At 42.0% G+C, this 27,604-nt stretch overlaps 2 protein-coding genes and 1 pseudogene across 2 annotated transcripts; 1 reads left to right on the forward strand and 2 right to left on the reverse strand.

The window, feature by feature from the left end:
* LOC143123348 (uncharacterized) overlaps positions 1-27,604 on the forward strand; it is a 685,973-nt pseudogene that overhangs the window by 617,238 nt on the left and 41,131 nt on the right.
* Positions 8,854-12,333, reverse strand: LOC143116782 (CXADR-like membrane protein). Its single transcript, XM_076278127.1, has 4 exons — positions 12,070-12,333; positions 10,923-11,270; positions 10,563-10,823; positions 8,854-8,945 (listed from the first exon to the last, which is right to left on the reverse strand). Exons 1-4 carry the CDS (start codon positions 12,119-12,121, stop codon positions 8,854-8,856), a joined length of 753 nt encoding a protein of 250 aa, XP_076134242.1. The 5' UTR covers positions 12,122-12,333.
* Positions 16,858-26,903, reverse strand: LOC143116858 (uncharacterized). Its single transcript, XM_076278244.1, has 11 exons — positions 26,829-26,903; positions 26,397-26,635; positions 26,212-26,290; positions 26,008-26,074; positions 22,837-22,992; positions 19,297-19,632; positions 18,913-19,170; positions 18,444-18,713; positions 17,970-18,057; positions 17,806-17,860; positions 16,858-17,333 (listed from the first exon to the last, which is right to left on the reverse strand). The coding sequence occupies exons 1-11, from the start codon at positions 26,901-26,903 to the stop codon at positions 17,148-17,150; spliced, it is 1,809 nt and encodes a 602-aa protein (XP_076134359.1). The 3' UTR covers positions 16,858-17,147.

The following is a 27,604-nucleotide window of genomic DNA, read 5'->3' on the forward strand; positions in this document are numbered from 1 at the left end:
TTTATTTTTTATGACAGTACTCGATGACCTCGAAACTCTAACTCTAAAATCTATTTGGAAAAAATGCCGAAATTCCCCTATAACACTGAGGCATTCTGTTCCATGAGAGCAAATAGCTTGTTCAGCTTTAGATCTGCCCACTTCATCTCTAGAAGACAAAAAAGGTAAGAAAACGTTTCTGATGCACAGGGGACACTGTTGAGAGGACAGTGTGTGTGTGTGTGTGTGTGTCTGTGTGTGTGTGTGTGTGTGTGTGTGTGTGTGTCTGTGTGTGTGTGTGTGTGTGTGTGTGTGTGTGTGTGTGTGTCTGTGTCTGTGTGTGTGTGTGTGTGTGTGTGTGTGTGTGTGTGTGTGTGTGTGTGTGTGTGTGTGTGTGTGTCTGTGTCTGTGTCTGTGTGTAAAAGAGACATTTAAAGGACATGAAGCAAGGCCGTAGTCATGATGTCAACATTGGGGGGGGGGGGGGGACCAAATCTGTGGTGGGGTCTGAGGGACCTCCAAACAGAATTTCAATACATTTCCTACCATGCAAAAATATTATTAAAATCACAAACAAGTCGTTAGTTAAGTCAGTCAATTAGGATATTCCAAACTTTTGACGGACATAGGCATGGCATGGATGGATTATGAACCCCTGGGCACAGATGCCCCCCCCCCCTCCTCCAGATAGAGAGGTCCTAAGGCATTCTCCCACGGAATTTGTTAAAAAAATACCCTTTAAAAGATGACTTCTGTCTATCACCGCCAGTGCATTGTAAACGTTTTTTCCAACTTGTGTGCCGTCGCCAAATTTGATTCCTACGTTTTGCCTGCATGGATGTGCAAATGAGTGTGCATCTAAATAATATGCAAGATGCAACAAGCATTTCTAAGAGGCCTATACACAGGGTAATTCCTGGCATTAGTACTAGCATATGAATGCATCATTTATGTTGTAAGACATGTGAAAGAAATTAATGACACAGGCTTGCACAAATTCATAATTTAAAATAAAATGTTTCACTTTCGCTGTCATTGCGAGAATAGGTTACAATATGGAAAATGTTCTCTTTGAGTCTGATCGGCTCCAAAAATGTATGGGATTTCCTTAGCCTGTGCTACACCTTTCCAACAAGTTTTGTGAGAATTGTGAGCTTTTGCGATATTGTTGCCAGCCCTACCTCACCGCAGTAGGAGGGTTAAAGCGGAGCTAGTACAGTAATCAAGGATCTTTGGTAGTGTGCAGTAAATGGAAGCTTTTGATAACGCACGCCACTAACAAAAAACTAGGGTGACCAGATGTGTTCTTTTTCCAGGACATGTCCTCTTTGAGACCTTAAAAATCATCCAGAATTTTGTTATTCTAGAGCCTCAAACTACCCTGGAAATCCAGAGTTCTCGCGAGAGCACAATGGAATTGTCTCTGCGAGACACTCTGACAAAGAGCAATGATGCACGCACGACACATTAGTTTTACCCCAAGATTCCGGGAAACCAGCTAAACTGATGAAGACAGCGCTGCAATGTTGGAGGACACTAGTACACATAGTGTTATCCGATTGCGTCAAAGTCCGAAATCATTCAGAGTAAACATGGTCTAGTGTTATCCAATTGCGTGCAGTGAGATTTTTAAATGCATGCTTGTTGCCGCCCCTCGAGTTACATTGTTCTTTGCCAAACCCTTAATCTTTTTAGATTATCTATCTAGATTATCTAGATTATCAGGATCTTGAATTTCCCCTTGTGGATCAATAAAGTATCTCTCTATCTATCTATTTATCTATTTTCCAGGCTAGCCTCAAACGTGTTTACAGCGAAATTGCATTGCGTTTCTCTCTGTCGTTCACAAATAAGTTCAAAATAGCCTTTTGAGGCAGTGTTTTCTCTTATGTCCTCTTTTTCACAAACTAAAAAGAGGACACAATCAGGTCACCCTAGAAAAACGGAAAACCACCAGGTCAAACCACTCGGGTGTAGGCTACTCTGGAACCATCACTAGGTCACTAATTTGTGCGTTATTTATGTTTGATTACATTTCAAATGGTGGTGCTTGTTGGTTTCCTGTAGTGTTTTTTTCTTTATTTATTTTTCTATGTCTGTATATTGGGGGGGGGGGGGGGGGGGCATTTTGGTCATATTTGAATATTGGGGGGGGGGGGGACGTCCCCCTCAATGTTTATGGTGACTACGGCCCTGACATGAAGTGCTACTGTATTAGAGTTTATTTATATAAACATGCAGAACTATAAACGTCATACTCTACAAATCCTAAAGCAGTATGGCTACTGTCCATGCAACATAAATCACGACGAATACTTGGTTTTGTTGAATCACATATTTATTGAATTAAATTTCTTAGAAAAGGAAGAGCACAGGTTTTTGATATTCAGTCATGTGCATAACAAGTTGATGAAAAACAACAGCATGTTGCATATGGAAAATGTTAAGCTAAGAGACATGGAACTTAATATTCTTTTAACTATATGAATATAGATGCAGCGCTGGAATCTCCACAACTCATGTCTAATTTCACACATTTTTATACTCTCTTCTGATCACTGTGTATATCACAGACAGCTCCCCCTCTGGTTGGTCAGGGCAACTACAGGAACACAGTGACTTGAGCACAGCAGCTAACTTGCATGAGACAGCAGCAGTGTCCACACTATGGAAAGGCATCCCTAAAACAATGATACGACTACATAATGCAGCTTAATACTGACTGCACTGTCTACTCAGCCCCATTTGCACATAAAACAAGAAAAACTAAATAACTAAACTAAATAAAACTAAAAGAAAATAACACTTTTCTATTCACATTCAGTGATGTATGCACTTCAACCTAATGAAAATAAATTGCATACAAACAGTATTGAAAATTAAAAATGTTAAAAACAGGTACATAGAGTCGGGGGAGGGGGGGGGGTTCTCATATGGGCAGCAGCCCGGACCGGCATGTTGCCGTGGGCAGCACGAGCGCTCGCAAATATGAGTGTTTTTTAGCTTCCATTTGCGCTAATCAGTTTTCTATCGCTCATTTGCACGTCAATCATAAGTCACCGTGTAGGGAGAGGGTGCCCTATATAGGCTACTTTGTACTCCACGCTTGCTGCTGAGAAGGTTTCACACACAAAAGTTGAGGAGGGAAAGGAGGAGGGGTAGTTGGGGGATGCAGTGCTGGAGCACGTCTCCCTACTAGAGTGGGGGAGCGGGGAATAGACAACAACTAGTGCAAGTAGTAGGCTTAAGTCAGTCATACTACAAATTGCCTCCAACAACAGCACATTTCATTCATAAAATTTACAGGGCTATATTTCATTTTTCTTAATAGTGAAATAGTTTTAAAAAATGATAATCTGCAAACTAAATATACTAAATACTAAATAATAAAGGGTCAAGCCATCAGGTAGGTAAAAGAGCAAAATAATAATGCAGATAAGGCATATTGGGGGGTGGGGGGTTTAGGGGGGTGGTCGTCCAGGGTGTCAGAAAAGGTAGGACCGCCACTGCAGAGAGGGATCATCTTTAGAGGCGCAGTCAGCGATGGCACAGGAAGTCACGTTTGTTTTTGTTTATGTTTATTTAAAGTCATTAGCAGACACTTTTGTCCAAAACAACATATAAGTGCCTTTCTCAAGGGCACCAGGGTGCGAGTTAGGGGGGAGCAGGGGGAGCCATGGCTCCCCTAGTGGCCACCTGAGCTCCCCTGGAAACATGGTATGTGAAATTGTGGGGGAGCTCTAAAATATTGATATGATTGCCAAATAAATTATATTTTGGCCATGGTTTTCCCTAAAATGTGTAAAAGAAGAGAAATAAAATTGTATTTTGAGTTCATGATTCATAAAAAAAGTGCCTGCTTGCACGTTAGAGGCGCGAAACGTGGAAGCGCTGCCTGCAGCTCCACCCACTAACCACTCGCACAAGCTCGTTCAGTTAGCAGCACTGTCGTTATGTGATAGGCCGCCTACTTATGAGAAGGGCTATGTGCATCATTGTGTTGTGTACAGTATGTGCCGTTGCGTCTCTCCAGGCAGTGAGAGGGTTGTGCTGTGCTATAGTCCTAGCTGTAGCATATTGTAAATAATAGGCTATTGTCATAATATGTTATCTTATGCCATAATGTTATTGTTTATTGTTTATGGTTGGTGCCGCTGGCTGCTCTTATCGCGTGTGTTTGGCTCTGTGTACAGCCTTATAGGCTATAGCCCATGTGATTGTGAAGTTGATTCAATTAAACAGTCAAAAGACACATCATTGGTGGTCGGGGTCCGTGGATTATTTACTATCAAGTTCACTGAAGTTTGCGTAGCCCATTGATGATCCATCGGGGTGTTTCATGTAAATATTGTAAACATATTATGTAATATGTTTCATGTAAGCAAGCATAGACCTATGGCACCACCCGTGTGCAACGGATTTTCTCTTTATAATAGGCATATGTCTATGCCAGGGGTGGGCAACTAATTTCCCCAAGGGGCCACATGACAAACTGGGACTGTTGAGGAGGGCCGGACCCAAAATACCGAACTCAAGTCTGAACTTAATTCTGTCCAATTCTATTCTGTTCTTGTATAACATTAAGTAAATCATATGGTTTTGTTTACTACTCGTAAGAACAGATGAAAATGTGAGGGAGACAAAGGAAAAACAGCAATAGGCTATTTAATCTATGTCCTCATTCTCGAAAATTATTTTTTGACATTGACATTTTTTTTTCAGTTTTCAAAGACTGATATAAAACAGTAATACAATATCTATATAACTAGATGTACCGCAGAGCGGTACAAAATATGACCGCCGCCCAGTCCAGCACATTTTTTCCACAAAAATAAATCACGCTGAAAGGCCTATATGATTCTAACTGTCTCACTAAATTGCATTATCCACACTCAATTCTCACTGATATCTGCTAGACAACAAGTACCAAAACATGATTAGTTCATAGATTTCACATGTAAAATAAATTTTATACAACCCCACCTCCATCTTGCCTGTTCATAATTCTGAGAAATTCTTGAATTGTGTGCATGTACATGTTTATGTTATGCGTGTGTGTGTGTGTGTGTGTGTGTGTGTGTGCGTGCTTGTGTTTGTGCCTGCGTATGTGCCTGTGCATGCAAGCGTACATATGTCTACTGTGTGAGTATGTGTCATACGTATGATTACTGTGAATGTATGTGTGTGTGTGTGTGTGTGTGTATCTGTTTGTGCACATGTGTGCACATGAAATGGGTTAACATGACCCCTGGAGGCAAACATACGGAAAAAAAATGGTCATCCTAGGCCCGACAGTTCTCAAGATATTCACAGAGAACTGTGTCTGCCCTACCCTTCTTTCAGGGGGTCCAGTCCAGCGGGGGGGCTACAGATCAAAACGAAAAATTACGGTTCCATGCTATCCATGTGGGGGTACATGCCCACCAAGTTTTGTGTACCCCGGTCTTTCAGTGTCCCGGGAATCCTTGTTGGTGTACGTCACTAAATGTACACATAAATTATTTTATTGTAAGGCCCCCCATGAACGAAAGTACACAAAACTTGGCATGCATTCGGAGGGTGTCATAATGATCCTACACTTTTAATTTCGTGCAGTTTTGACCTTGTCACAGAGATATTGTGATGAAAACACCTAATTTTTTGCTTTTTCATTTTTAACTAGGTGGCGCTATACATAAAATAAGTGGTAATGGGATGGGTTGACATGCCCCCTTAAGACCAACATACATAAAAAAGGTGGACCTCCTAGGCCCTACGGTTATCGAGATATTCACAGAAAACTGTCTCCGGCCACCTACAGGCCAGTTGGTGTATAGTAACATAAATTAATTTATTGTGTGGCCCCCCATGAACGGAATTCCACGAAACTTGGCGTGCATACAGAGGGTGTCATAATGATCGATCCTACACTTCCAATTTTGTACAGTTTTGCCTTTGTTAGGTCACAGATACCTTCAATTACAACACCTCATTTTTACTTTTTTGTGTTTAACTAGGTGGCGCTATACATGAAATGAGTGGTTATGGAATGGGTTGACATGGTCCCTTGAGATCAACATACAAAAAAAAAAATGGTCCTCCTAAACCCTACGGTTTTCGAGATATTCACAGAAAACTGTGTCTGCCCTACCCTCCTTTCGGGAGGTCCAGTCCAGCGGGGGGGCTACAGATCAAAACGATAAACGATGGTTCCATGCTATCCATGTGGCGTTACATGCCCACCAAGTTTCGTCTACCCCGGTCTTTCAGTGTCCCGGGAATCATTGACAGAAATTTGGGCATGCGAAAAAGAAAAAAAAAAAAAAAAAATCTGACTAAACCTATATGACCGCCGCTTCGCTGCGCGGCGGTCATAATTAGGCTAGGCCATGAAAATGTGAAGGAGTCAGTACAACCATAGGCCCGTGCCACCATTTCATCATTAAATCATTACTCATTAAATTAACTCAGTTAATTAAACAATTATGCAGAATGAAAATGTGGAGCAGACAATAGTAGGCTGTCATTAGTTAATCAACATGCACAAAGAAAACTATTTTAAAAATGTAGGCTATGTTTTTGCTTTAACTTTATGCACAAAACTGTGATTGGTCAACTCGCCCTGTGTTGAGCCGGCTGCTTCAAGCAACCTGTGGGTAGTAGCATCATAGGCTACTAGTTCTCTAACATAAGCTTTGCAAATAAACTCAGACATATTTTGACGGGGTTATCTGCCAGTAACGTTTTGAAATTAACACTTCGTATCGCCAACAAACAGCAGGAGTTCGTTCTGACAACCTTTGCGGTGGTGAGCGACGCAGACATAAGAGACACAAAACTTTGAAAGGTTTACGCCGACTTAAAGGCAACTGCATTGTGTCGATGCAGAAGCATAAATTCTATTCACCAGCACATCAGTGAGGGTGTTTACATCGTATGCATCCACGCACAAATGTATGGGCGTACAAATAGCAACGATATTGTGATAATAATAAAAGCAACGATATTTGCGTGCATTATCTCTATGCTAGGCTCTTGGCTATTGTTCTTTCACGGACCTTGCGCGGGCCGGTCAGGGAAAGCCCACGGGCCGGATGTGGCCCGCGGGCCGTATGTTGCCCATGTATGGTCTATGCTGTTGCTATTAATGACAGGATCAGCATTTAAACTTTGCCCCCCTCCAAGACCGTGGTATAACTCGCACAATGAAGGGCACAACAGTCTGGGCTGCCTAGAGATATTTTTTTACAGAGCACAGAATGGTTAGCTAGTGGACTGCAAGGAGCTGAGACTGAATGTGACATAAAAATGTTATGGGCTTGAAATTGTTTATGATCACTGAATGCACCTTTAATCTTTAGAAATGCAGATTCAGCACTGCATAAAGCGGCATTCTCTTTCAATGTGTTTAAACATGACTGACTTTGCATTGCTTTCTTCACACCCCCATTTGAATACTGCTGTAGATCACAGAAGGCTCCCCCTCTGGTTCTTCAAGGGAACTGCAGGAGGGAAGACAGACATAAGAACAGTAGTTAACTTCCAAAATACATTTGTGTCTCACAGCATATTGGGGTCCAAGCCATTAAATAGTAAACAAAACATTAACAAAATCTCTACTTTATGAATATGTTGGTCTCTGAAACATTCATAGCATTATAACTATTACTTTTTTGAAAAGAGATTCAATGTGTTGTCTGTATGTCAAGGATAAATTGGTACGGTATAACATTTTATGAATTTAACCCCACCCACAAAAGTTGAGAAATTCGGTCTGGACTTGTTCCACTGAGAAGCAACTATGCCTGAAGCAGGGCAGTTTGAACCAATCAAATTGTCTGGGCGAGCTTTGTATGATGATTGACAGATGAGCAACAGTGCCTCGTCTATCACGTCACCTGCTTCGGTTAAGGTGTTTGTTGGGAAGGAAGGAAGCGTAAAGTAAGACGCAGCCCGGCTGTAAGAATCTTATTCATCCTCCATGCATTTTCCTTCTATTTCTATTATATCGGATTAAGTAGGCCCTACATACCATATTGTTAACGCCCTCTCTCCCCATTACTGACGAATGCAAAGATCACAACAATTATCATATCTTGTAATTAAAAGAACAAAATGACTACAATTTAGGGTCTGTGACTAACATTGAATAACATCCCCTTGACATGCTATTATCCTCTGCAGTTATTATTCAATGGTGATGTATGATACATACATTTTTGCCACTGGGGCCGTGGGGCCAGATGGTGGAGTAGTGACCATCATCATCTGCTCCTCTTACAGTCTGTCCGGATCCTTGAGGCTGGACAGTGGAGTACTGGACATCATCCTCTGCTCCTCCTGCAGTCTGTGTGGAGCCGTGGTGCCAGATGGTGGAGTACTGGACATCATCCTCTGCTCCTCCTGCAGTCTGTCTGGAGCTGTGGGGCTGGATGGTGGAGTTGTGACCATCATCCTCTGCTCCTTCCACAGACTCAGCACTAGGGGGACCAGCAGCTCTGCTCCGACCACCGGACCTCGGGACATTAATGCTGGAGTGCTGACCATCATCCTGGTCCTGGCAGAGCGAAAAAAAACTTTAGTGTTAACAAAGTCATGAGAGGTGTGTGTTTTAAACTGAAAACTTTAGTGTTCACAAAGTCATGAGAGGTGTGTGTTTTAAACTAAAAATGCTGGACAGAAACGTATGGGTCAGATAGTTATATTAGATAAAGTGAGCATGGCAGGAAGATACATCTCACCACTGTGTCTATTTCCAGTGTCCTTCTAGTGTTCCGCTTACATGATCTGCAATGCAAACAAAAACACAAGTCAAAACCTTCAACAAAAGTCACTGTACGGCAGTAAGCTGTTGAAGTGCTGTTCTCCCATCACATCCTCCCTCATGTGATCTCCTCACCTCAGCCAGTAGAGGACACACAGGAGACCCACAACTCCACAGACTGCCACTCCAACAAGAGCTGGTGTCACAGGACTCTGGCCCACAGCTTAGATTGGGACAAGATACAATTAATATGACATTAAATGGCAAACTGACTGACTTGACTTTAGATTAGTTGCTGGTTTGTCTGCACTGGAGATGAGAGACAGAAATGCATGTGGTGAATATACAACAGCTATCAACATGATGCCACCTCAGTGCCAATAAGCCACACTTTTGGATTTGTTACAGTATGTGGTAATGTCGATGAAACACCCGGTATTGCACCACAGAGCTCCGGGAAGTGATGTCGCCTTCACTATACAATGGTCTTGTTGTGGGTAGCAGCATGACTCTTTTAGACAAAGTATATTAGGTACCCCCTCAGCACTAACTTTGGACCTAGCATGCTTTAAATAGAAGAACAGAGTGTGTAGCTTAGTCATGACATGGACAGGCACAGCAGGAGAGTCCTGATGACCAATCTTATTGGCTGCCGGCAGAGATACTCTCCACTTTCCTCAGAACTGAGAGTCCTGACTGTGATCAGAGGTCACATAAATGGCTAAAATGATTTCTGATCACATGGACCCAGTATGCTTTAAATCAGGGATGTCAAACTCAGGCCATGGCCCGCGGGCTGCTTATTTGTGGCCCGCGAGGTCATTACTCAATCTGTATTAGAAGTGGTCGTTTATACAGCGCATCCATATCTGAGCTGGCCCGACAGTATTCTCTTCAGCGCATCCGCGTTAGAGCTGCATGGCCCAGCACGCTATTCTATTCAGCGCATGAGCGCAGCCCAGATCAACGCAGCCCATCAAGTTGCTACATACTGTACAGTGTATCATACACCGATAACCATAGACTGTATATATAGTTCTATATCTATGCCGATAACACTTCAAATCCCAAAATGCGTTGCATCGTTAATGCCGCCTTTTCTGTTTATAAACAAAACATGTATCCATGCAACCAGACAAACTACCAACGAAAAAATGGCGAAGCGAAAGATTGATAATCGGAGCTTTCAAGATAGGTGGGAAAACGATTATATGTTCATATTATTCAAGGACAAACCCGTTTACTTGGTATGTGGATTCACCGTAGCTGTCACTAAAGAGTACAACATAAAACGGCACTACGTTGAACGTGAACTGTCATGACGTGAACGTGAACTGTCATGAGTTCATGACGTGAACTGTCATGAACTGTTAATAGTTACAATTACAATTTTGATAGTTGTTAAATGTTATTTACAATTTTTATAGTTCACCTGCAAAAATAGGCCAATATATTTTTTCTATTCAGATATTCAATATATTTTTTCTATTAGGCTATATTCAGAAATGCCTGCATTCTATTTTTTCTTGTGTGTGTATACAGTTTTAATTCAATAAAAACATTGGTTATTCAATAAATGTTGAGCTTGGCCCGCGACATACTCCCAGTTCTTAATTTTGGCCCCCTGTGAATTTGAGTTTGACACCCCTGCTTTAAATAGAAGAACAGATTTCATTCCATATTAGCCACCAACAACCAGCTGATGATGTTGTTATGCATGTACAAAATACAACATTTGAACACCAATTTTGCTGCTGTTGTACTTCATTGTACTGTATATGGCTAAAATGATTTCTGATCACAGACTGTGTAATAATAGGTGCTCAATAGTTATACTTACACATGATGTGGAGTCTGTAAGGTGGAGATGGGAGACCCTCATGTCCTCTAACAGCACAGGTGTAGTTGCCCTCATCTTCATAACTGACTGGGTGGAGCTGCAGCCTGTTGTTGATGATCTGCTTCTTCTCTACAGGACGTCCATCTTTACTCCAGATGAATGAAGCGTTGCTGTTCGGAGGACAGGTGTTGATGCAGGTGAGAGTGACGTGATCTCCCACCTTCACTTCTGCTCCTTTTCCAGATGAAACAATGTGCAGATCTAGGAGTATGGATATCGAAGTCACTTAACATTAAAAAAAAAAAATATTACCTTGTCTCTGCTAATTTGCAATTTAGAGGAGAAAACAGTCATTGATACCTGTGACATTTACCACAACTCCAGGTTTGCCTATCCATTTCTGGTTGTTGTTGTTGGTGGTAGTAATCCTACAGTAGTACTGATGCTGTGTATCTGCTTTGGTTAGTTTAGTTATGGACAAAGAACACCTGCTTTTCTTATCTCCACAGTCCACCCTGACCCTGTTTTTATAGCCCTTTGTCTTTGTCAAATCAACAGGATGATGAGAGTCTTGGTTTATCCAGAACACTTCTTTAACTGTAAGACCACTGGGGTAGGTGTAAGAGCAGGACATGTTGACTGATGATCCCTCCGGAGCACAGATGTGTGTAGAGCTGTAGGTGACTCCCCACTCTGCACCCAAACATCCTGCTACACAAACCAGACACAGGAAGTGTTAAACATGGAAATGGCATAAGACATAGGACGTGCATTAGGATGGATAGATCAATGTTTCCCATACATTGACATATTTGTGGCGCCCTGAAAAATACTCAAACAAGTTGTGGGTTCAATTCCCGGCTTTCAGCAATTGAACCAGATATGTAGAACTAAGGCAGATGACAAAAGAACATTTTCAGGATATCAGATCCAATTTAAATCAGGGCATCAGCAAGCATAGAGACAAAGGCCCACATCAGCAAATGCACATGCAAATGCATGTTAGATGTATTCAGACTTCATCATCACATCATCACTACAGCATGATTCTTCCTCTGACCCTTTCTGACTGATAATACAAATTGATAGTAAAGATAACCACACCCACACACACACACACACACACACACACACACACGCACACACACAGAATAGGATTGATTTTATAAAAAAAAATAAACAGGGGAAATATGTCTTTATCTACATCATTTATAACAAGTGTTAAAACCATGAAATTGCTGAGATGCTTTAATCACACAAAGAACTGTATGTACATGTACATGCACTCAAACATGACATCTTTCTTTCTCTCCGCCACGTAAGATGAGCATTGGTCTACACTGGTAAAATAAATAAATAAATAAATAAAAAAGGGGAAGTCTCTCTCTACGTCGTTTACACCAAGCCTCAAAACCCAAAACTATAAAATGGACAATGCTGAGATGTTTTGATAATAAATGTCTGTTTAATGTCAGACATTCAGTTTTGAAAGTAAGTTGCTACTTACCAGGAATCATGATCAACAGGAGCAGGGAGAGACAATGTGACGTTTGTGTCATCTTCGGGCCAGTTAGTTGTGAAATGCAAACATGTTATTACACAGTTAAGTTCATCCATAAAAGAAAAGTCATGTCAATATGTATGGATTTTAGATCAATAGAAAATCACTAATAATTGCCAGTCTAGTTACCGTGTCTAGCTGGTGTTGAATGGCGTCCTGTCTTGTTAGGAAAAGTAGAACTCTAAACCAGCACTGAGCTCCTACCCCACAGTTAGCAGCGCATGTGGTTTTAAGACAGTTAAATATACTGGAGCTGCAAGCGTCAGACTGCATGATGTCACGCTAGTTTCCTGTCTTCCTCATTTCTCATTTCTGTCATGTTCCACATCACTGCAGTCACTGATAGTTATAATAGTGGGACTTTGATATTTTCTATTTTGCATTTTGTTAAAGTATTGCAGTAATGAAATCAGATTGTATTGGTCATATCAGATGCAGACTCACAAATCTCACAGTTGTTTCTTAAGTAACAGTGACTTTAGATAAGCTTTATGAATGAATGTATAATCTATGTGACTTATAATATACATGTATACATTTATATAATATGTTTAATGTTGTATATGGTAATACTTTGGATTGCTACCCTGGAAATCCAGAGTTCTCGCGAGAGCACAATTTAAATTGTGCCCGCAAGATACTCTGGCCACGAGCAATGATCCAAATTTCTTCTACCTCTCGAGCGAGAGGGACCAATCAAATTGGTGTAGGCGGGACAAAGGCGAGCTGCACTGATGACGACGGTGTTGCGACGTCAGGAATCATCTAGAAAACATTGCAAGATAGCTACCAATGAACACCAGTTGTTTGAAACGGCTTTGGCCGCTACAATAAAGGATTTAGATTTGGCTTTTCAACTAAAAGAGGAGCAGAAAATCACCCTCAAATCGTTCCTTTGCAAGAACTGGATACGTCACACCGTGAATTGTTGTGATTGGTCGTAGCGTTATCCAACTGCGTGCAGTGAGAGTTTCAAATGCATGCTTGGTGCCACCCCTCGAATTGGGCCATTTTCATTACTCGTGGCCAGACCCTTAATCTGAAAGATTCCAGGGTCTGGTTTACCAGGCTATTGGATTGCAGCATTTTATTCAGATTTAGTTTTATGGTCAGATGCAGACTCACAAATGTCACAGTTGTTTCTCGAACGGCTTTCCAGCCACGACTGTGTGTCAGTATTCCGTCATAACAGCAATGCATGGTGGCCATTTCAATAAGTAAATCCATTTAACTTATAGCATTTTCATAAAACCGAGCTCTCTGTGCTTCCTTCAAAGTGTGTGTGTGTGTGTGTGTGTGTGTGTGTGTGTGCGTCTTTCTGTGTGTGTGTGTGTAAAAGAGACATCTAAAGGACATGAAGTGCTACTGCATGATGCTTCCTTCAAAGCCACCAGGAGGCAGCAACAGCAAATGGCTCCATCTACTGGTTAAGCAGTGGCACTGAATTGCTGAAGAGACACTCAATGTCATGCACTGTAGTATTACTGTATCACATTTTATTAGTGGTGGTGAGATACAGTTAGATACAGTTTTTCCATCATTGAGTACACCCTCACTAGGAGTGCACTCACTCACAGAGTAGTGGATAGCCTTTGATACGGCGACCTGGAGAGAAGTTGACTGTTGCCATAGTGACGTCAGCAGCTCCTCCTTGTTCCTCTGTTGACCACAACCTCAAACCTCTCCTCTGCAGGGGACATTTGCATGTGTAACACATAGCACAGGATATTATGCTACGTCAGGGGGTCAAATAAAAGCATGTGCATGAATGTGGCTATGGAGACAATCATGCTCCCTCTTCACCACATCCTCTTCTGAATACAGCAGAATTGGGCAAAAATAGGAGACTCTGGCTATGATGGTTGTGCTGCCTACTCAGCCCCATGTGGAAATAAGACACAACAAACACAATTTAAAAACACTGATGATATTTCATTTAGTCTCTGATGTGAAATGCAGATTAAGATGAGGCAATTTTAGGCAGGTATTGACTTGGGACTGTATTGGGGTAAAGCACTGCTACTGGGGCAGCCGAGGCCTACTGATTAGCGCTGCGGACTTGTTACCGGAGGGTTGCTGGTTCGAACCCTGACCAGTAGGCATGGCTGAAGTGCCTTTGAGCAAGGCACCTAATCCCTTGCTGCTCCCCGAGCGCTGCGGTTGTTGCAGGCAGCTCACTGCGCTGGGATTAGTCTGTGCTTCACCTCACTGTGTGCTGAGTGGGTTTCACTAAGTCACGGATTTGGATAATGCAGAGACCAAATTTCCCTCACGGGATCAAAAGAGTATATATACTTATATATACTTACTTACTTGCGTGCAGCGATAACGCGCAGCACATGAGTTCCTTGTCTCACTCGCCACAGCATGGACAATCCCTGCGCCCAAAATGTGCAAAAAACAAATTACACCAAACCAGGCATTAGGTCATGCAGCGTCTATGTGTTTAAATGTGTTGATAAATGAATGCATGCAGTTAGTATTGTGTCACCATGTATTTTTAATGATGTGTCCATTTGTATTACACACAAAGTATTGCGTAACTTCATAAAACAGAGCTCTCAGTTAGTACTGTAACATTAAACAGCAAATGGCTTGGTTTGCATTGTCTTGCACAGTAATGACATTGTACTCTTTTTCATTTATGCAGACAGGTGTTTTAGAAAGCAAAAAATAAACTTAATGCAGCGTGTTTAGTTTTAGAACTGACCACTTCAATTTAAAAAGAAAAGGTGAAAAAACATCTCTGACGGAAACACTGCTGAGTGGATAGTGTGTGTGTGTGTGTGTGTGAGTGTGAGTGTGAGTGTGTGTGTGTGTGTGTGTGTGTGAAAGAGAGAGAGAGAGAGAGAGAGAGAGAGAGAGAGAGAATGAGAGAGAGAGATCTAAATTGCATTATGCATTGCATGCTGCATTAATGTTTAATGAGTGTTCAGGGTAACTATACAGTCATGTTGTACAAAACCTAAAGCTGTCATGGCAACTGTCAATGCAACAGTGTGCAGATCACAGAGGGCTCCATGTTGCATATGGGAAATGCTTAAACAACATGTGGCATATGGGAAATGTGATAAACTAAGAGACTAGGAGTAATAAACTACATGCATACAGGTGGAGTAATTAAGCCAAATAATGTATTGCATCCCCACAACTGTGTTCATAGCTAATTCCACTTCACTTAAAGAAGCCCTATGCAACAATTTTAGCAAAAATGACCTTTATTATGCAGGTTGAGAGTCGTTCTGATGGTTCTACAACACTTTTTGGGTCTCGAAAATGTAGTCAGATTGTAGTTTCTAAGAAGACTGCAAAACGGACTCCGACTTGGCTTTGTTGCTGCTGAAATTGTAAGTAGCCTACCCTTGGGTGAACTTCGTTTTTGTAATGTGGTTTGATAGTCTCTTGAACAATGTGTTTGCTCGACCGTTTTATTGTGAGCCCTGTATGTGTTTAGCTTGGTTTCTTGATGGCTAGCTCGCTAGCTAGTCGGGGTTTAGTGTAGCAGTTACTTACTACACTAGGGGTAAATGTTGCTGAAAAAAGCAACATTTACCCTAAAATTGCTCAAATGACTGAATAAAACAACATTTATCCTGCCGAGAAGTTGCTTGTATCTCGTCTTCAGCTGTGCTCCATACGTGTCTCTCGCCTCTCCCCTAATAACTTTTAACTGTCATTACCAATTTGCATATGATGGTGAATAACTACTCATCATGAGATGTACAGTATTTCATATCTTTATTGTAATTATGTTTCCCTTTGTAATTGTGCAATTTGTAATGTTTTGCATGGACGTGCGCTGGTGTGCGTTCATGGATGATAGAAGGATGGTGTGTGCACCCGCCAATATGACTGTTGACAATGCGCTCTTAAAATAACATATAAACAACTCACCATAGACTTCTGACCAGGTGTACAATAGTGATTTTTAGACAATGCGCTAGGCCACTCCTTAGGTTGTGGTTGTTAATTGCCACACCCCTGGGCGCATTGTTTAAAAAATAAACGTGCAAAATAAGAACATAAACTTTGCGCCGGGGGGAAAACGAGTTTTACGCCATGCGCCAGGGTGCAAAATAGTGTCCATGTTCCTCAATGTCCCTCAGTTGTTTTGCCAGTGAGGTTCAAGCAATGACTATGACCATGCCCATAGAACACAGTTATATCAGAAATGTGAGAGGATTTTAAGATATAAATCTACATAAGCATTTAATTATGAAATCAATACCATCCTCATTTGAAGAGGCAGTAGATCATCGCAGTAAAGGGCTCCATCTACTGGTCAAGCATCAGCACTGCAGTAGTGCAGGAACAGTAATGCACATGACATGACAGTGCTTAATTATGCAAATTAAGAATCTATGTTTGAATACCAACATTATGATTTAGAAAGATGTTGGAGATATTTATCGTTCACAAGTTCAAGGTGAACTTTATTATTCCACAGGGGGGAAATTCATGTGGTCCTTCATTGCGCCCCTGCCACAACACACTCTCCAAGACATATACAATGCAGACAAACCAATAAACATGTATAAAGGTACACATAAGGTTGAATTGAAAATAAGCAGAGGCATTCCGTATCTTAGATCTGACCCCTTCCTCTTAAAGAAAACAGTGTGAAAACATTAACCTTCCACAGGCTGAGTCAAAGGTGCAGACATGAATTGACATGAATTATTTTTTTATTCTTAATTAAGTTGAAGCAGTGAACAATATTACGCTATGTCACATGAGATAAAATTTCAGATCAGAAAAGTATCTCTAATTGCCCTCTTGTAAAGCATACTTAACATTTAGTAAAGCAACATTCACAGACTCACTTCCCCAATAATATAACATAATGCTATTATGTAGACATGGACTTACATAAACTCTCATGTGTCTAGTCCTAGTTGTGATACTCATACATCTCCTGAAAATAACACACATTGCAGTTTTGTTGGTTATACAAGCTCTCAATTTACTCCACATAGTTTTCTGGGTTAAAAACAGTAGAGACTGCTGCTAGGTTTGTGATACATTTAATGCTTATGGCTTTTTGGATTCAGGGTGTGGTAGACTGCATCAGGTTGGGTGATGTTGGGGTTTAGACTCTGGTATACTGCATCAGGTTGGGTGGTGTTGGGGTTCAGGGTCTGGTATACTGCATCAGGTTGGGTGGTGTTGTGGTTAAGGTTCATCTGCATGTTGTTGCCATGGTTTTCATCCTGATGTTAAATAACATGAGTATGGAAATACAACATGCTTTCCATGCACACTATTCCAAGACATATTGTCAGTAAATCTAGCACATTGAGTGAGATGACGTGATTATCCTGGTAGATTTGTTATCTGTTTATTTACTGTTATCTGTACTTTTCCGAATAATGTATTCAGATTGGGGTGCATCCCTAGTTCTTAGTATAAGGACACTTACCAAGTGATTTCTCGTAAAATCAATTGATCTAGTTTGTCTTACTTTAAGATATATTATCAAGAAAACTAGCACATTTGGCTGCCAGCACAATGCGATAGATAGATAGATAGATAGATAGATAGATAGATACTTTATTGATCCCCAGGGAAAATTCAAGAAAGAATAAGAATAAAGTGCAATATAATTCATGCTACACTGGACATATTTACAAAAGTGGAGTCATTTTGAATGTCAAATGCCAAAATAGGGAGAAGTCATGTCACCTGGTTGTCTTCACCTGATGTCCTGTTATTGTTTGTAGCCAACTGTTTAGATCTCCTGTACACAACAAATGAATAAAGAGGATGATGAGAGGATCATTCTACATTGTGTTACTGTTGTGGAGTTTGGAGTTTATACTGCAGCACATTCTGTCATCTGATCTCACCTCAATCTGCATATGATACAGAACAATCCCACAACTGCAGAGAGCGCCACTCCAACCAGAACAGCTATCAACATGGTCTGGACCATAGCTGTGATTGGAAAGAAAACAGAAATCACAACCTTAGATTATGAATAATTGAGATGCTATATCCAACAATCTCTAAATGTCTCTAAACCTCTGATATGCATTTCCTTTGTTGCCTTATCTAGCTAAAGACAGAGAGATGAATGACTATAGTGAAAACAATGGCTGTGAAAAACTTTCACCATCATGAACGTAAATTATTTTGCAGATCGTTCATGGCTTACATTCTGTGTCAGTTCATGGCCTACATTCTGTGTAACAGACACAAAGAAGATATAAGTACAGTATGTCTAATATAGTGAGACAGAATTTGCAAGACTCACCGGTGACCACAGAGACAATGAGGAAACAGTCAGTACTTCATACTTTAAAAGACTATTTTGGACTTACATGAAACCTTGATGAACATAGCAGGAGAGTCCTGATGACCAATCCTATTGGCTGCTCGACAGAGATACTCTCCACTGTCCTCAGAATGGATCTGGCTGAAGGTGAGTGTGTTCTCCTTTCCTGACTCCAGTTCTACAGCTCCACTCTTCTTGATCCAGGTGTATGTGTGTACTGGTGGGTCAGCTTCACTCATGCAGGTCAGAGTCACATTAGCTCCATCTGGTATTTCACCAGATGGATCAGACTCAACTCTTGTGTTCTTCGGAGAATCTGGATAAATATAAATTCATTGCAGCCAACAGCCAATAAAATGGCACCCTTCCGTGATCCCAAATCTTTACGGCATGTCAATACACTAAAATCATACTGTATATCACTTTACCTGACTGTGATCAGAGGTCACATAAATGGCTAAAATGATTTCTGATCACAGACTGTATAATAATAGTTGCTCAATAGTTATACTTACACTTGACATTGAGCCTGTAAGGTGTAGATGGGAGACCCTCATGTCCTCCAACAGCACAGGTGTAGCTGCCCTCATCTTCATAACTGACTGGGTGGAGCTGCAGCTGGTTGTTGGTGATCTGCTTCTTCTCTACAGGACGTCCATCTTTACTCCAGATGAATGAAGGGCTTCCAGTCAGAGTGCAGGTGGTCTTACAAGTAAGAGTCACATGATCTCCCTCCTTCACTCCTTTTTGGCTAGATGAATCAATCTGCAGATCTAAGACAAGTATGAGTAAGTCATTTTCATATAATTGTAATTTTCATAATAAGTGTTTTCATATATGGAAGTAATTTGAAAGAAAATGATATCATATTTATATTATCCCAGCTCATGTTTCCTTACCAGTTATTTTCAAATAAATTCCTGGTTTGCCTGTAATTTTCTGTTTGTCTACATTTGTGGTAATCCTACAGTAATACTGATACTGTTCATCTGCTTTGGTTAATTGAGTCATGTTCAGAGAACATTCCCTGTGTTTATTTTTACTGTCCATTGTGACCCTTTGCTTGTAAATTTCATTTTTTGATAAATCAGAATGGACTGAGTACTGGTTTGTCCAGAACACTCCTTTAACTGTAAGATAACTGGGGTAGGTGTAAGAGCAGGATATGGTGACTGATGATCCCTCCAGAGCACAGATGTGTGTAGAGCTGTATGTAACACTCCACTTTGGAACCTCTGAAACACAAATCAGATATGAAAGAATGTATTAGGCATTAGGTGTGTTTACATTCCTAAATGTTTATTTCTACTGTCCACTGTGACTCTCTGCCTGTAACTGGTATTCTTTGATAAATCAGGAGGATTGATGGAGTTTTGGTTTGTCCAAAAAGCTCCTGTTACTGTAAGATGTGTAGGGAAGGTGTAGGAGCAGGACATGGTGACTGATGATCCTCTGGACCCAAATCACCTGCATCACATATCAGATTAAAGAGTGTATTAGGCATGGAGTGTTTACATCATCAAATGGATATTTTAATACAATGCAGTTTACATTCTGTCGCCATGTAAGTCTGACATACAGTATTAAAGTAACAGTAAAGAAGAGTTTTTGTCTAATACTAATTTTGACATTACAAATTAAGACATGCATGCATCACTGTCACCATGCAGATGTGTAAGGGATAATGTATAGAACGCCAGTCATTATTGGGAAAACTAGATGTACCGCTGTGATCGGGATGGCGTTGCGGTGATGGAAATAGGAGACAGTGGTGATGTTTCTCAAAAATAGCCAGGTTTTATTTCCACCTTAGCAGCTGCATGCATGTACAGTATGGAGAAAATATGAAAATAAAAGAAAAAACCAAACTCCAAACAAAAATCTCAAATCAATCACTAAACTTTCAAAACATATCAAAATTAACTTTGACCACCCTCTTCAATTATAGGGTAAACTGCTGCAAATCACAAAACGAGTATTAGGCCTATACGCAGGGGCAATCACTTGCTCACCTCAGACCATTCTACCTCCTTCTGCCCTCAACCATAGTCCCACCAGAGAATTTAACTCTGCCGACTAAACCAATGCACAATCAATTAATCAATCAACTAACAAAACGCATCTTCTCTATATAAATATCCAATAATACATTCCATACCATAAAACCCACAGTTTCATAACAAGGAAATCCTATTATCTAATTTCATAACCTAATACATAGCATACCTAACCAGAACGTCCCAAACACCCCTCTTGCCCTGCACACTTGACCTCTGCTTGTGCAGTACGTCACTCTCCACAAACGTATAATGTTCCTTGCGACTTTCCGTCGGGTCTTTTCTCCGTCCCCAGACCAGGAAGCGCTATTGTCCGGCACAATGAAAAGTTTGCTGAATGTCCGTGTTCCCTCAACCTTCAGTTGGCCACCCTGAAAGTAAGGTGATAATTAATATTGTCCCGTATGCGTTTGTGTTTTGCAGTTGCTGTTGCAACCATGCTGGATGCCGTTCGTGTTCGTGTGTGCAAATAAAGTGTGTTTGTAAATCACGTTGTCCGTTCTTTGGATTTAGCTCCCGTATGAAATAAACTGTAGCCATAACGGGCAACCGCACCATTACAACCGCAGAGCGGTACAAAATATGACCGCCGCCCAGTCCAGCACATTTTGTCCACAAAAATAAATCACGCTGAAAGGCCTATATGATTCTAACTGTCTCACTAAATTGCATTATCCACACTCAATTTTCACTGGTATCTGCTAGACAACAAGTACCAAAACATGATTTTTTCATAGATTTCACAAATTAAGACATAAAATTTATTTTATACAACCCCACCCCCATCTTGCCTGTTCATAATTCTGAGACATTCTTGTGTGCATGTGTGCGTGTACATGTTTATGTTTATGTGTGTGTGTGCGTGCTTGTGTGTGTGCCTGAGTATGTGCCTATGTTTGTGCATGTGCATGCATGCGTACATATGTCTACTGTGTGAGTATGTGTCATACGTATGATTACTGTGAATGTATGTGTGTGCGTGTGTATCTGTTTATGCACATGTGTGCACATGGAATGGGTTAAGATTACCCCTGGAGACAAACATGCGGAAAAAATTGGTCATCCTAGGCCCTACGGTTCTCAAGATATTCACAGAAAACTGTGTCTGCCCTACCCTCCTTTCGGGGGGTCCAGTCCAGCGGAGGGGGGGCTACAGATCAAAACGAAAAATGATGGTTCCATGCTATCCATGTGGGGTTACATGCCCACCAAGTTTCGTGTACCCCGGTCTTTCAGTGTCCCAGGAATCCTTGTTGGTGTACGGTCACTTAATGTACACATAAATTATTTTATTGTAAGTTAACGAAAGTTCACAAAACTTGGCATGCATTCGGAGGGTGTCATAATGATCCTACACTTTCAATTTTGTGCAGTTTTGACCATGTCAGCCAGAGATATTGTGATTAAAACACCTAATTTTTTGCTTTTTAATTTTTAACTAGGTGGCGTACATGAAATAAGTGGTGATGAGATGGGTTGACATGCCCCCTTAAGACCAACATACAAATAAAAGGTGGACCTCCTAGGCCCTACGGTTCTCGAGATATTCACAGAAAACTGTCTCCGGCCACCTACAGGCCAGTTGGTGTATAGTAACATAAATTCATTTATTGTGTGGTCCCCCATGAGCGGAATTCCACGAAACTTGGCATGCATTCAGACGGCGGTCATAATAAGTCCCGACAGGGCGAACTGGACCCCGACATGCAGCGGAGGGGTCTTGTTCCACCCTGAAGGGAGTTATTTTACTTTTAGGGACTTTTTACTTATTACAGACACACATGCACACCATTCAAATGAGTTGACCGTCATATTCATACTTCCAGTGGACTCTTCATTTTGAACATGACCGTCAACTCATTCACATGTCACTCAGCAACTGTAGGATGACATCAGCAAATTGTGCAGTTGTCTTTTGATTTTTTCCAGAGCTGTATTTGAACTTGCGATGCTTGCGTAAGACGCGCAGCATCATCAAAGACTGTTCTCACCCCAATCACAATCTCACCTACCCCAATCTTCTCTGGGAGGCGTTACAGGTCTTTAGGCACCCGAACCAGCAGGTTCAGAGTAAGCGCCTTTCCTGTGGCTGTCACCCTACTGAACACTGTTGCTCTGCATCCCGGTGACAACCAACCAAGTAATGCTCCGCTAAGCTTGGTAGGCTCGTTGAGTATGCAAATTTCTCGGACAAATGCTTCAGACGCATCATCTCCATAGAAGCTTAGCCACACTGTTCTATGCTATGACTGCCATAGACAGATGAAAGCAGCATCTTAGATGGTGAGATAGAACATGTAGAAACACACTAGCTGTTGTAGGTGATGGCACACGTGAGGTGCCCTCAGTTGTGTACTCTCTATACCCTCACTGGTCACTCACCTCTACAGTACCGCCATTTTTCATCCCTATGGTAGTTGTTGGTGGTGGCACACCAAGGGCCATTTGGGCTGTCCACAGTGGTGCAGTCTCTATACTCCAGGACCCCATAGCGGAAGGGGAACACACAGGGCGCTGTGCTCACAGTCACCATAGAAACTGCAGCAGAACACAGAGAGATGGCAGAGATGAGGTTAGTAAGCAACTCTAAAATGGTTGTAAAAAGTACACACTTTTATGTACTAAACAAATCCAAATAAACACTTTGAATTTACCCAAGAACAGCAGTGAGAGAACAATTTTTTTTGAATACATCTTACTTAACAACCCTGGAAATCCAGAGTTCTCGCGATAGCACAATGGAATTGTCTCTGCAAGACACTCTGGCAAAGAGCAATGATGCACGTTACTTTTTCCCCAACATTCCTGGGAACCAGCTAAACTGATGAAGACAGCGCTGCAACGTTGGAGGACAGTACACATTGGTCATAGTGTTATCCCATTGCGTCGAAGTACGAAATCATTCAAAGTAAACATGGTCTAGTGTTAATCCAATTGCGTGCAGTGAGATTTTTAAATGCATGCTTGTTGCCGCCCCTCGAGTTAGACCATTACATTGCTCTTTGCCAGACCCTTAATCTTCCTAGATTATCAGGGTCTGGATTTTCCAGGCTATTACTTAACACTACACGACAGAAAAGGTTTGTTTTATTTGTATTTAACTCATTGAGTGCCATGCGTTGAGTGCCAAAAATGTAATATTACGTTTTTAGCTTTTTTTTTTAATTACGAAACTAGACACTCTAATACACCTTATATGTGATTTTAGGAACTCTGTGATGAATGGAAATGAAATATATGACGATCGTGAAACTCATGAAAACGTACAATCTGGACATTTTATCTGGACATTTTATCATAACTCGGTTGCCGCTTTGGGTCGAATCAGTGACGCATGCACGTCAGGTCAAAACCAGGCCATTTTCGTGGGTCTATCACTAGGTGGCAGTCTCGCCAGGTCTCGCTGACCACTTCCCGGAATGTTTACACAAGTAACAGGCAACACTTTGTCTCCATTTCTAGAAAAAAACAGCGATTTTGATGAAAACTAGCCACTGATTAGCTTGGGATTTCTCAGGAACAGAGGCGTGTAGAAATACACGGTTTGCACCCACCGAGTGATTAAAGTCTCACCTTTTAATCGAGCTATTCTAAGTGTTCATAGCTATAACACAGAATATGCTGTGGCTGTACAAAAATCATCAACAATGGTCTAGATTGCTGGCACTCTAGGACAAAGCTCCCGAAAACAGCTTGGCATTCAATGAGTTAATGGTGGTCTAAAGGCCCATTCACACCAAGAACGATAACGATAACGATAGCTATAAATAAATATCGTTCTCGTTAAAATGAATGACGACGTTCACACATAAACTATAACGATAACGACATGAAGAACGATATCGTTGGGGATCACTTTCAGAGCGATTTTCACAACGATAAAATGCTACTAGCCAATCAGAACCCATCGAATTTTAGCTGTCACATTCATTAACACAAGGAGAGACTTTGTTTATCATTGTTCAGTGTGAACGCTTTTATCGTTATGGATATAGTTATCATTATCGTTATCGTTCTTGGTGTGAATGGGCCTTAACCAATGTTTTTTTTTTTTCACCATCAGCAAACATCTCCTCACCTTCCACCAGCTGCCTGTCCCCTGAATACACTGTAAAGTGTACCCAGGCTCCAAAATCTGGCAACAAAAACAGCCTGGACCATGAAACATAACAAATTGTTTCAGCCAATCATCAACAATATGCAGGTTCAGGAGAGTTTCAGTCGCACAGGAGGGAGAGAGAGGGAGGGGAAGGGATGGGCGAGCTAGCTCTCTGTTTTGTTGGAACATCAACAGAAGTGACGTTACCCAACGTCCTCTGTTTTTTTCCGCAAATTAAACATTGCACTGTCCTCCTAAGTCAGTTAGGAACACAATTATTCATACCCCTGGCAAATATTGATTTAATGTTGATTTCCTCTTGACCAATGTTTGTTCTGACTAATCAGCAAACGGACTGAATTAGGCCTCCCTCAACTCACATACGCCTGGATAAAACTCTTTCTGATAAACCGCCCCCAGACTGTAAAACTCGGCCCCCACCTGTCCTCCACATGCACCCTTAGCACTGGCTCTCCTCAGGTGTGTGTGCTGAGCCCACTAGTCTACTCTACGCACATGACTGCAGTCGAGTCTACCTACAGGGATAAGATCCTGAAACTAACTGATTGGTGTTCAACCAACAGCCTCACTCTCAACATCTCAAAGACCAAGGAAATCATCCTGGACTTCAGGAAGCACAAGACAGATCCCCCTCCCCTCATCATCAATGGAGAGAGAGTCAAAACATCCATCAAAACCATCATCTCTGCTGACCTCACCTGGACTGCAAACAACAATCCTCTAAACAGCTCAGCAGCGTCTCCACTTCCTAAGGGTGCTGAGGAGGAACAATCCCAGTGGGAAGCTGCTAACAATCTTTTGCGGCTCCGCTGTGGAAAGTCTGCTCACCTACAGCATCACAGTGTGGTATTTCAGCTGCATCAATGCAGAAAGGAAGAAGCTCCTGAGGACAATGAACTCCGCACAAAGGATTGTTGGCTGCCCACTCCCCCGCCCCCCCCCCCACCCCCACTCCCACCCCGGTATCCACCTGTTCGACCTGTTGCCCTCTGGAAGACGCTTCAGATGCATCACAGCCCAGACAAACAGACTCACGGACAGCTTCTTCCCCAGAGCCATATCCACCCTGAATGCACACATGAACTAACCCTCATATCTCCCCCCTGGCCTGCACATTCTACATGCATGTGACATGCACTCAAAGTTCATCACACCATCTTTCTCTCTGTCTGTCATTTAAAATGGACGTTGGTCTACACTAGTTCCATCACTGATATAAATATACACTACAACACAAGATACGCCTCTTTTTTTCATAGTAGAAAAAAGGGAAGTTGTGTCTCTCTCTAAAGCGTCTACACCAGGCCTCTGTACTCAAAACCGAAAAAACTAAAAAATGAGAGATGTTTGGATGAGACAAAAACTAAATAACAATTACTTAATAATGGTCTAATGTCAGACATTCAGTGATGTGACAGGAAATTGCTACTAACCAGAAATTATGATGGACGTGAGCAGGGAAAGAACCTGTGGCGTTTGTGTCATCTCCCAGTCAGTTAGCTGTGAAATACACACATTTCACACAAACAGAATCAATTTAACATGGGAAATATATATAAAAAAGCCATAGCAATATGTATTTGCTTTAGACAAATAAAAAAGCACTGCAAAAAAGAATAATTGCACAGTGTAGCTACCGTGTCTAGCTGCTGTTGAATGGCGTCCTGTCTTGTCCGGAAAAGAAGAACACTAAAGCAGCACTGAGCTCTGGTGCAGCTGCTAACAGCACATGTGGTTTTAACACATCAGTTTAATACACTGAACTAGCTGTCAAACTGTCTCATGTCATTCTAGTGTCCTTTCTTCCTCATTTTGGTTGTACTCTACCACAATCAATACATTACTCCCTTTCCCCCAGTCAACAACATCAGCCAAGCGGCGTGGAGGGTCTCTTGCCGGACGCTGTAGAGGGGTAGTGGGTTCGGGAATCGTCACAAGACCAGAGGGGTCTTCTACAGACCTGCTGGTCTCGGGTTGTGGTGTTTCAGCTGAGGTAGACTCAAGCAGTCCATCCTCAGGTGACTGCTGTCCAGGAACGATAGATCCTCCAGCGATCACAGCCTGAAATCACTCTACCACGCAGGTGATCCATGTGGCGTCTGCATCTGTCCGTCTGCACTCTATATGAAACTGGGCCCGTTGGTTCTACTATCACACCAGGGATCCATTTGTGTCCCCCAGTGTAGCTCCTCATGTACACCGTGTCCTGTGGCCTGACTTATCTATTTGGGCCTTGAAGTTTTCCTGCACTCACTTCCTGCTTGTGGTGCATCTCATTCTCACAGTCAGGATGAATGCGATCAAGGGCAGTGGTGAAACGCCGGTTCATGAGAAGTTCGGCAGGGCTTTTCCTGTTGCTGAGTTGGGAGTGACATGCTGTGACAGCAAGAACCTAGCCAGGCGTGTCTGCCAGTCACCGACAGTGATCCTAGACAGGGCCTCCTTGGTTGTCTGGACCATATGTTCTGCTTGGCCATTTGAACGAGGATGGTAAGGGGCCGTCATCACTGGTCTGATGCCATTCCGCCTGGCAAACTCTTTGAATTCTTCTGACGTGAAGGCCGCACCATTGTCAGAAACAATGACGTCTGGCAACCCGTGAGTTGCGAAGAGGAGTCTCAACATGCTGATCACTGCAGAGGATGACATTGAACTCACCATGGCAACCTCTAACCATTTAGAGTGTGAGTCCACAATTATGAGAAATGTCTTCCTATGGAATGGACCCGCAAAGTCAATATGTAACCGGGACCATTTCTTAGTTGTCCACTCCCAAGGGTGTAGCTGTGCTATTGGTGGTGCATGACGGGATCTCTGGCAGCTTTTACAGGATTTTACTGTCTCTCGATCGCTGAATCCATGCCCGGCCACCAGGCATAACTCCTCCCCAGACCCTTCATATGCACAATGCCTGGGTGTGCATCATGAAGCATGGCTAGTACCTCCTCCCTTGCCAGGCTGGGAATAACCACACAAGGTCCTTGTGTGTGGACAGTTCATGGCGCCGGGTAACAAATGGCTTGAAACGGC

The sequence above is a fragment of the Alosa pseudoharengus genome, unplaced genomic scaffold (assembly GCF_046254945.1).
Source record: "Alosa pseudoharengus isolate Yale_2024_CS ecotype anadromous, Long Island Sound unplaced genomic scaffold, YU_APseudo_1.1 YU_APseudo_1.1_scf_1, whole genome shotgun sequence".
NCBI lineage: Eukaryota > Metazoa > Chordata > Actinopteri > Clupeiformes > Clupeidae > Alosa > Alosa pseudoharengus.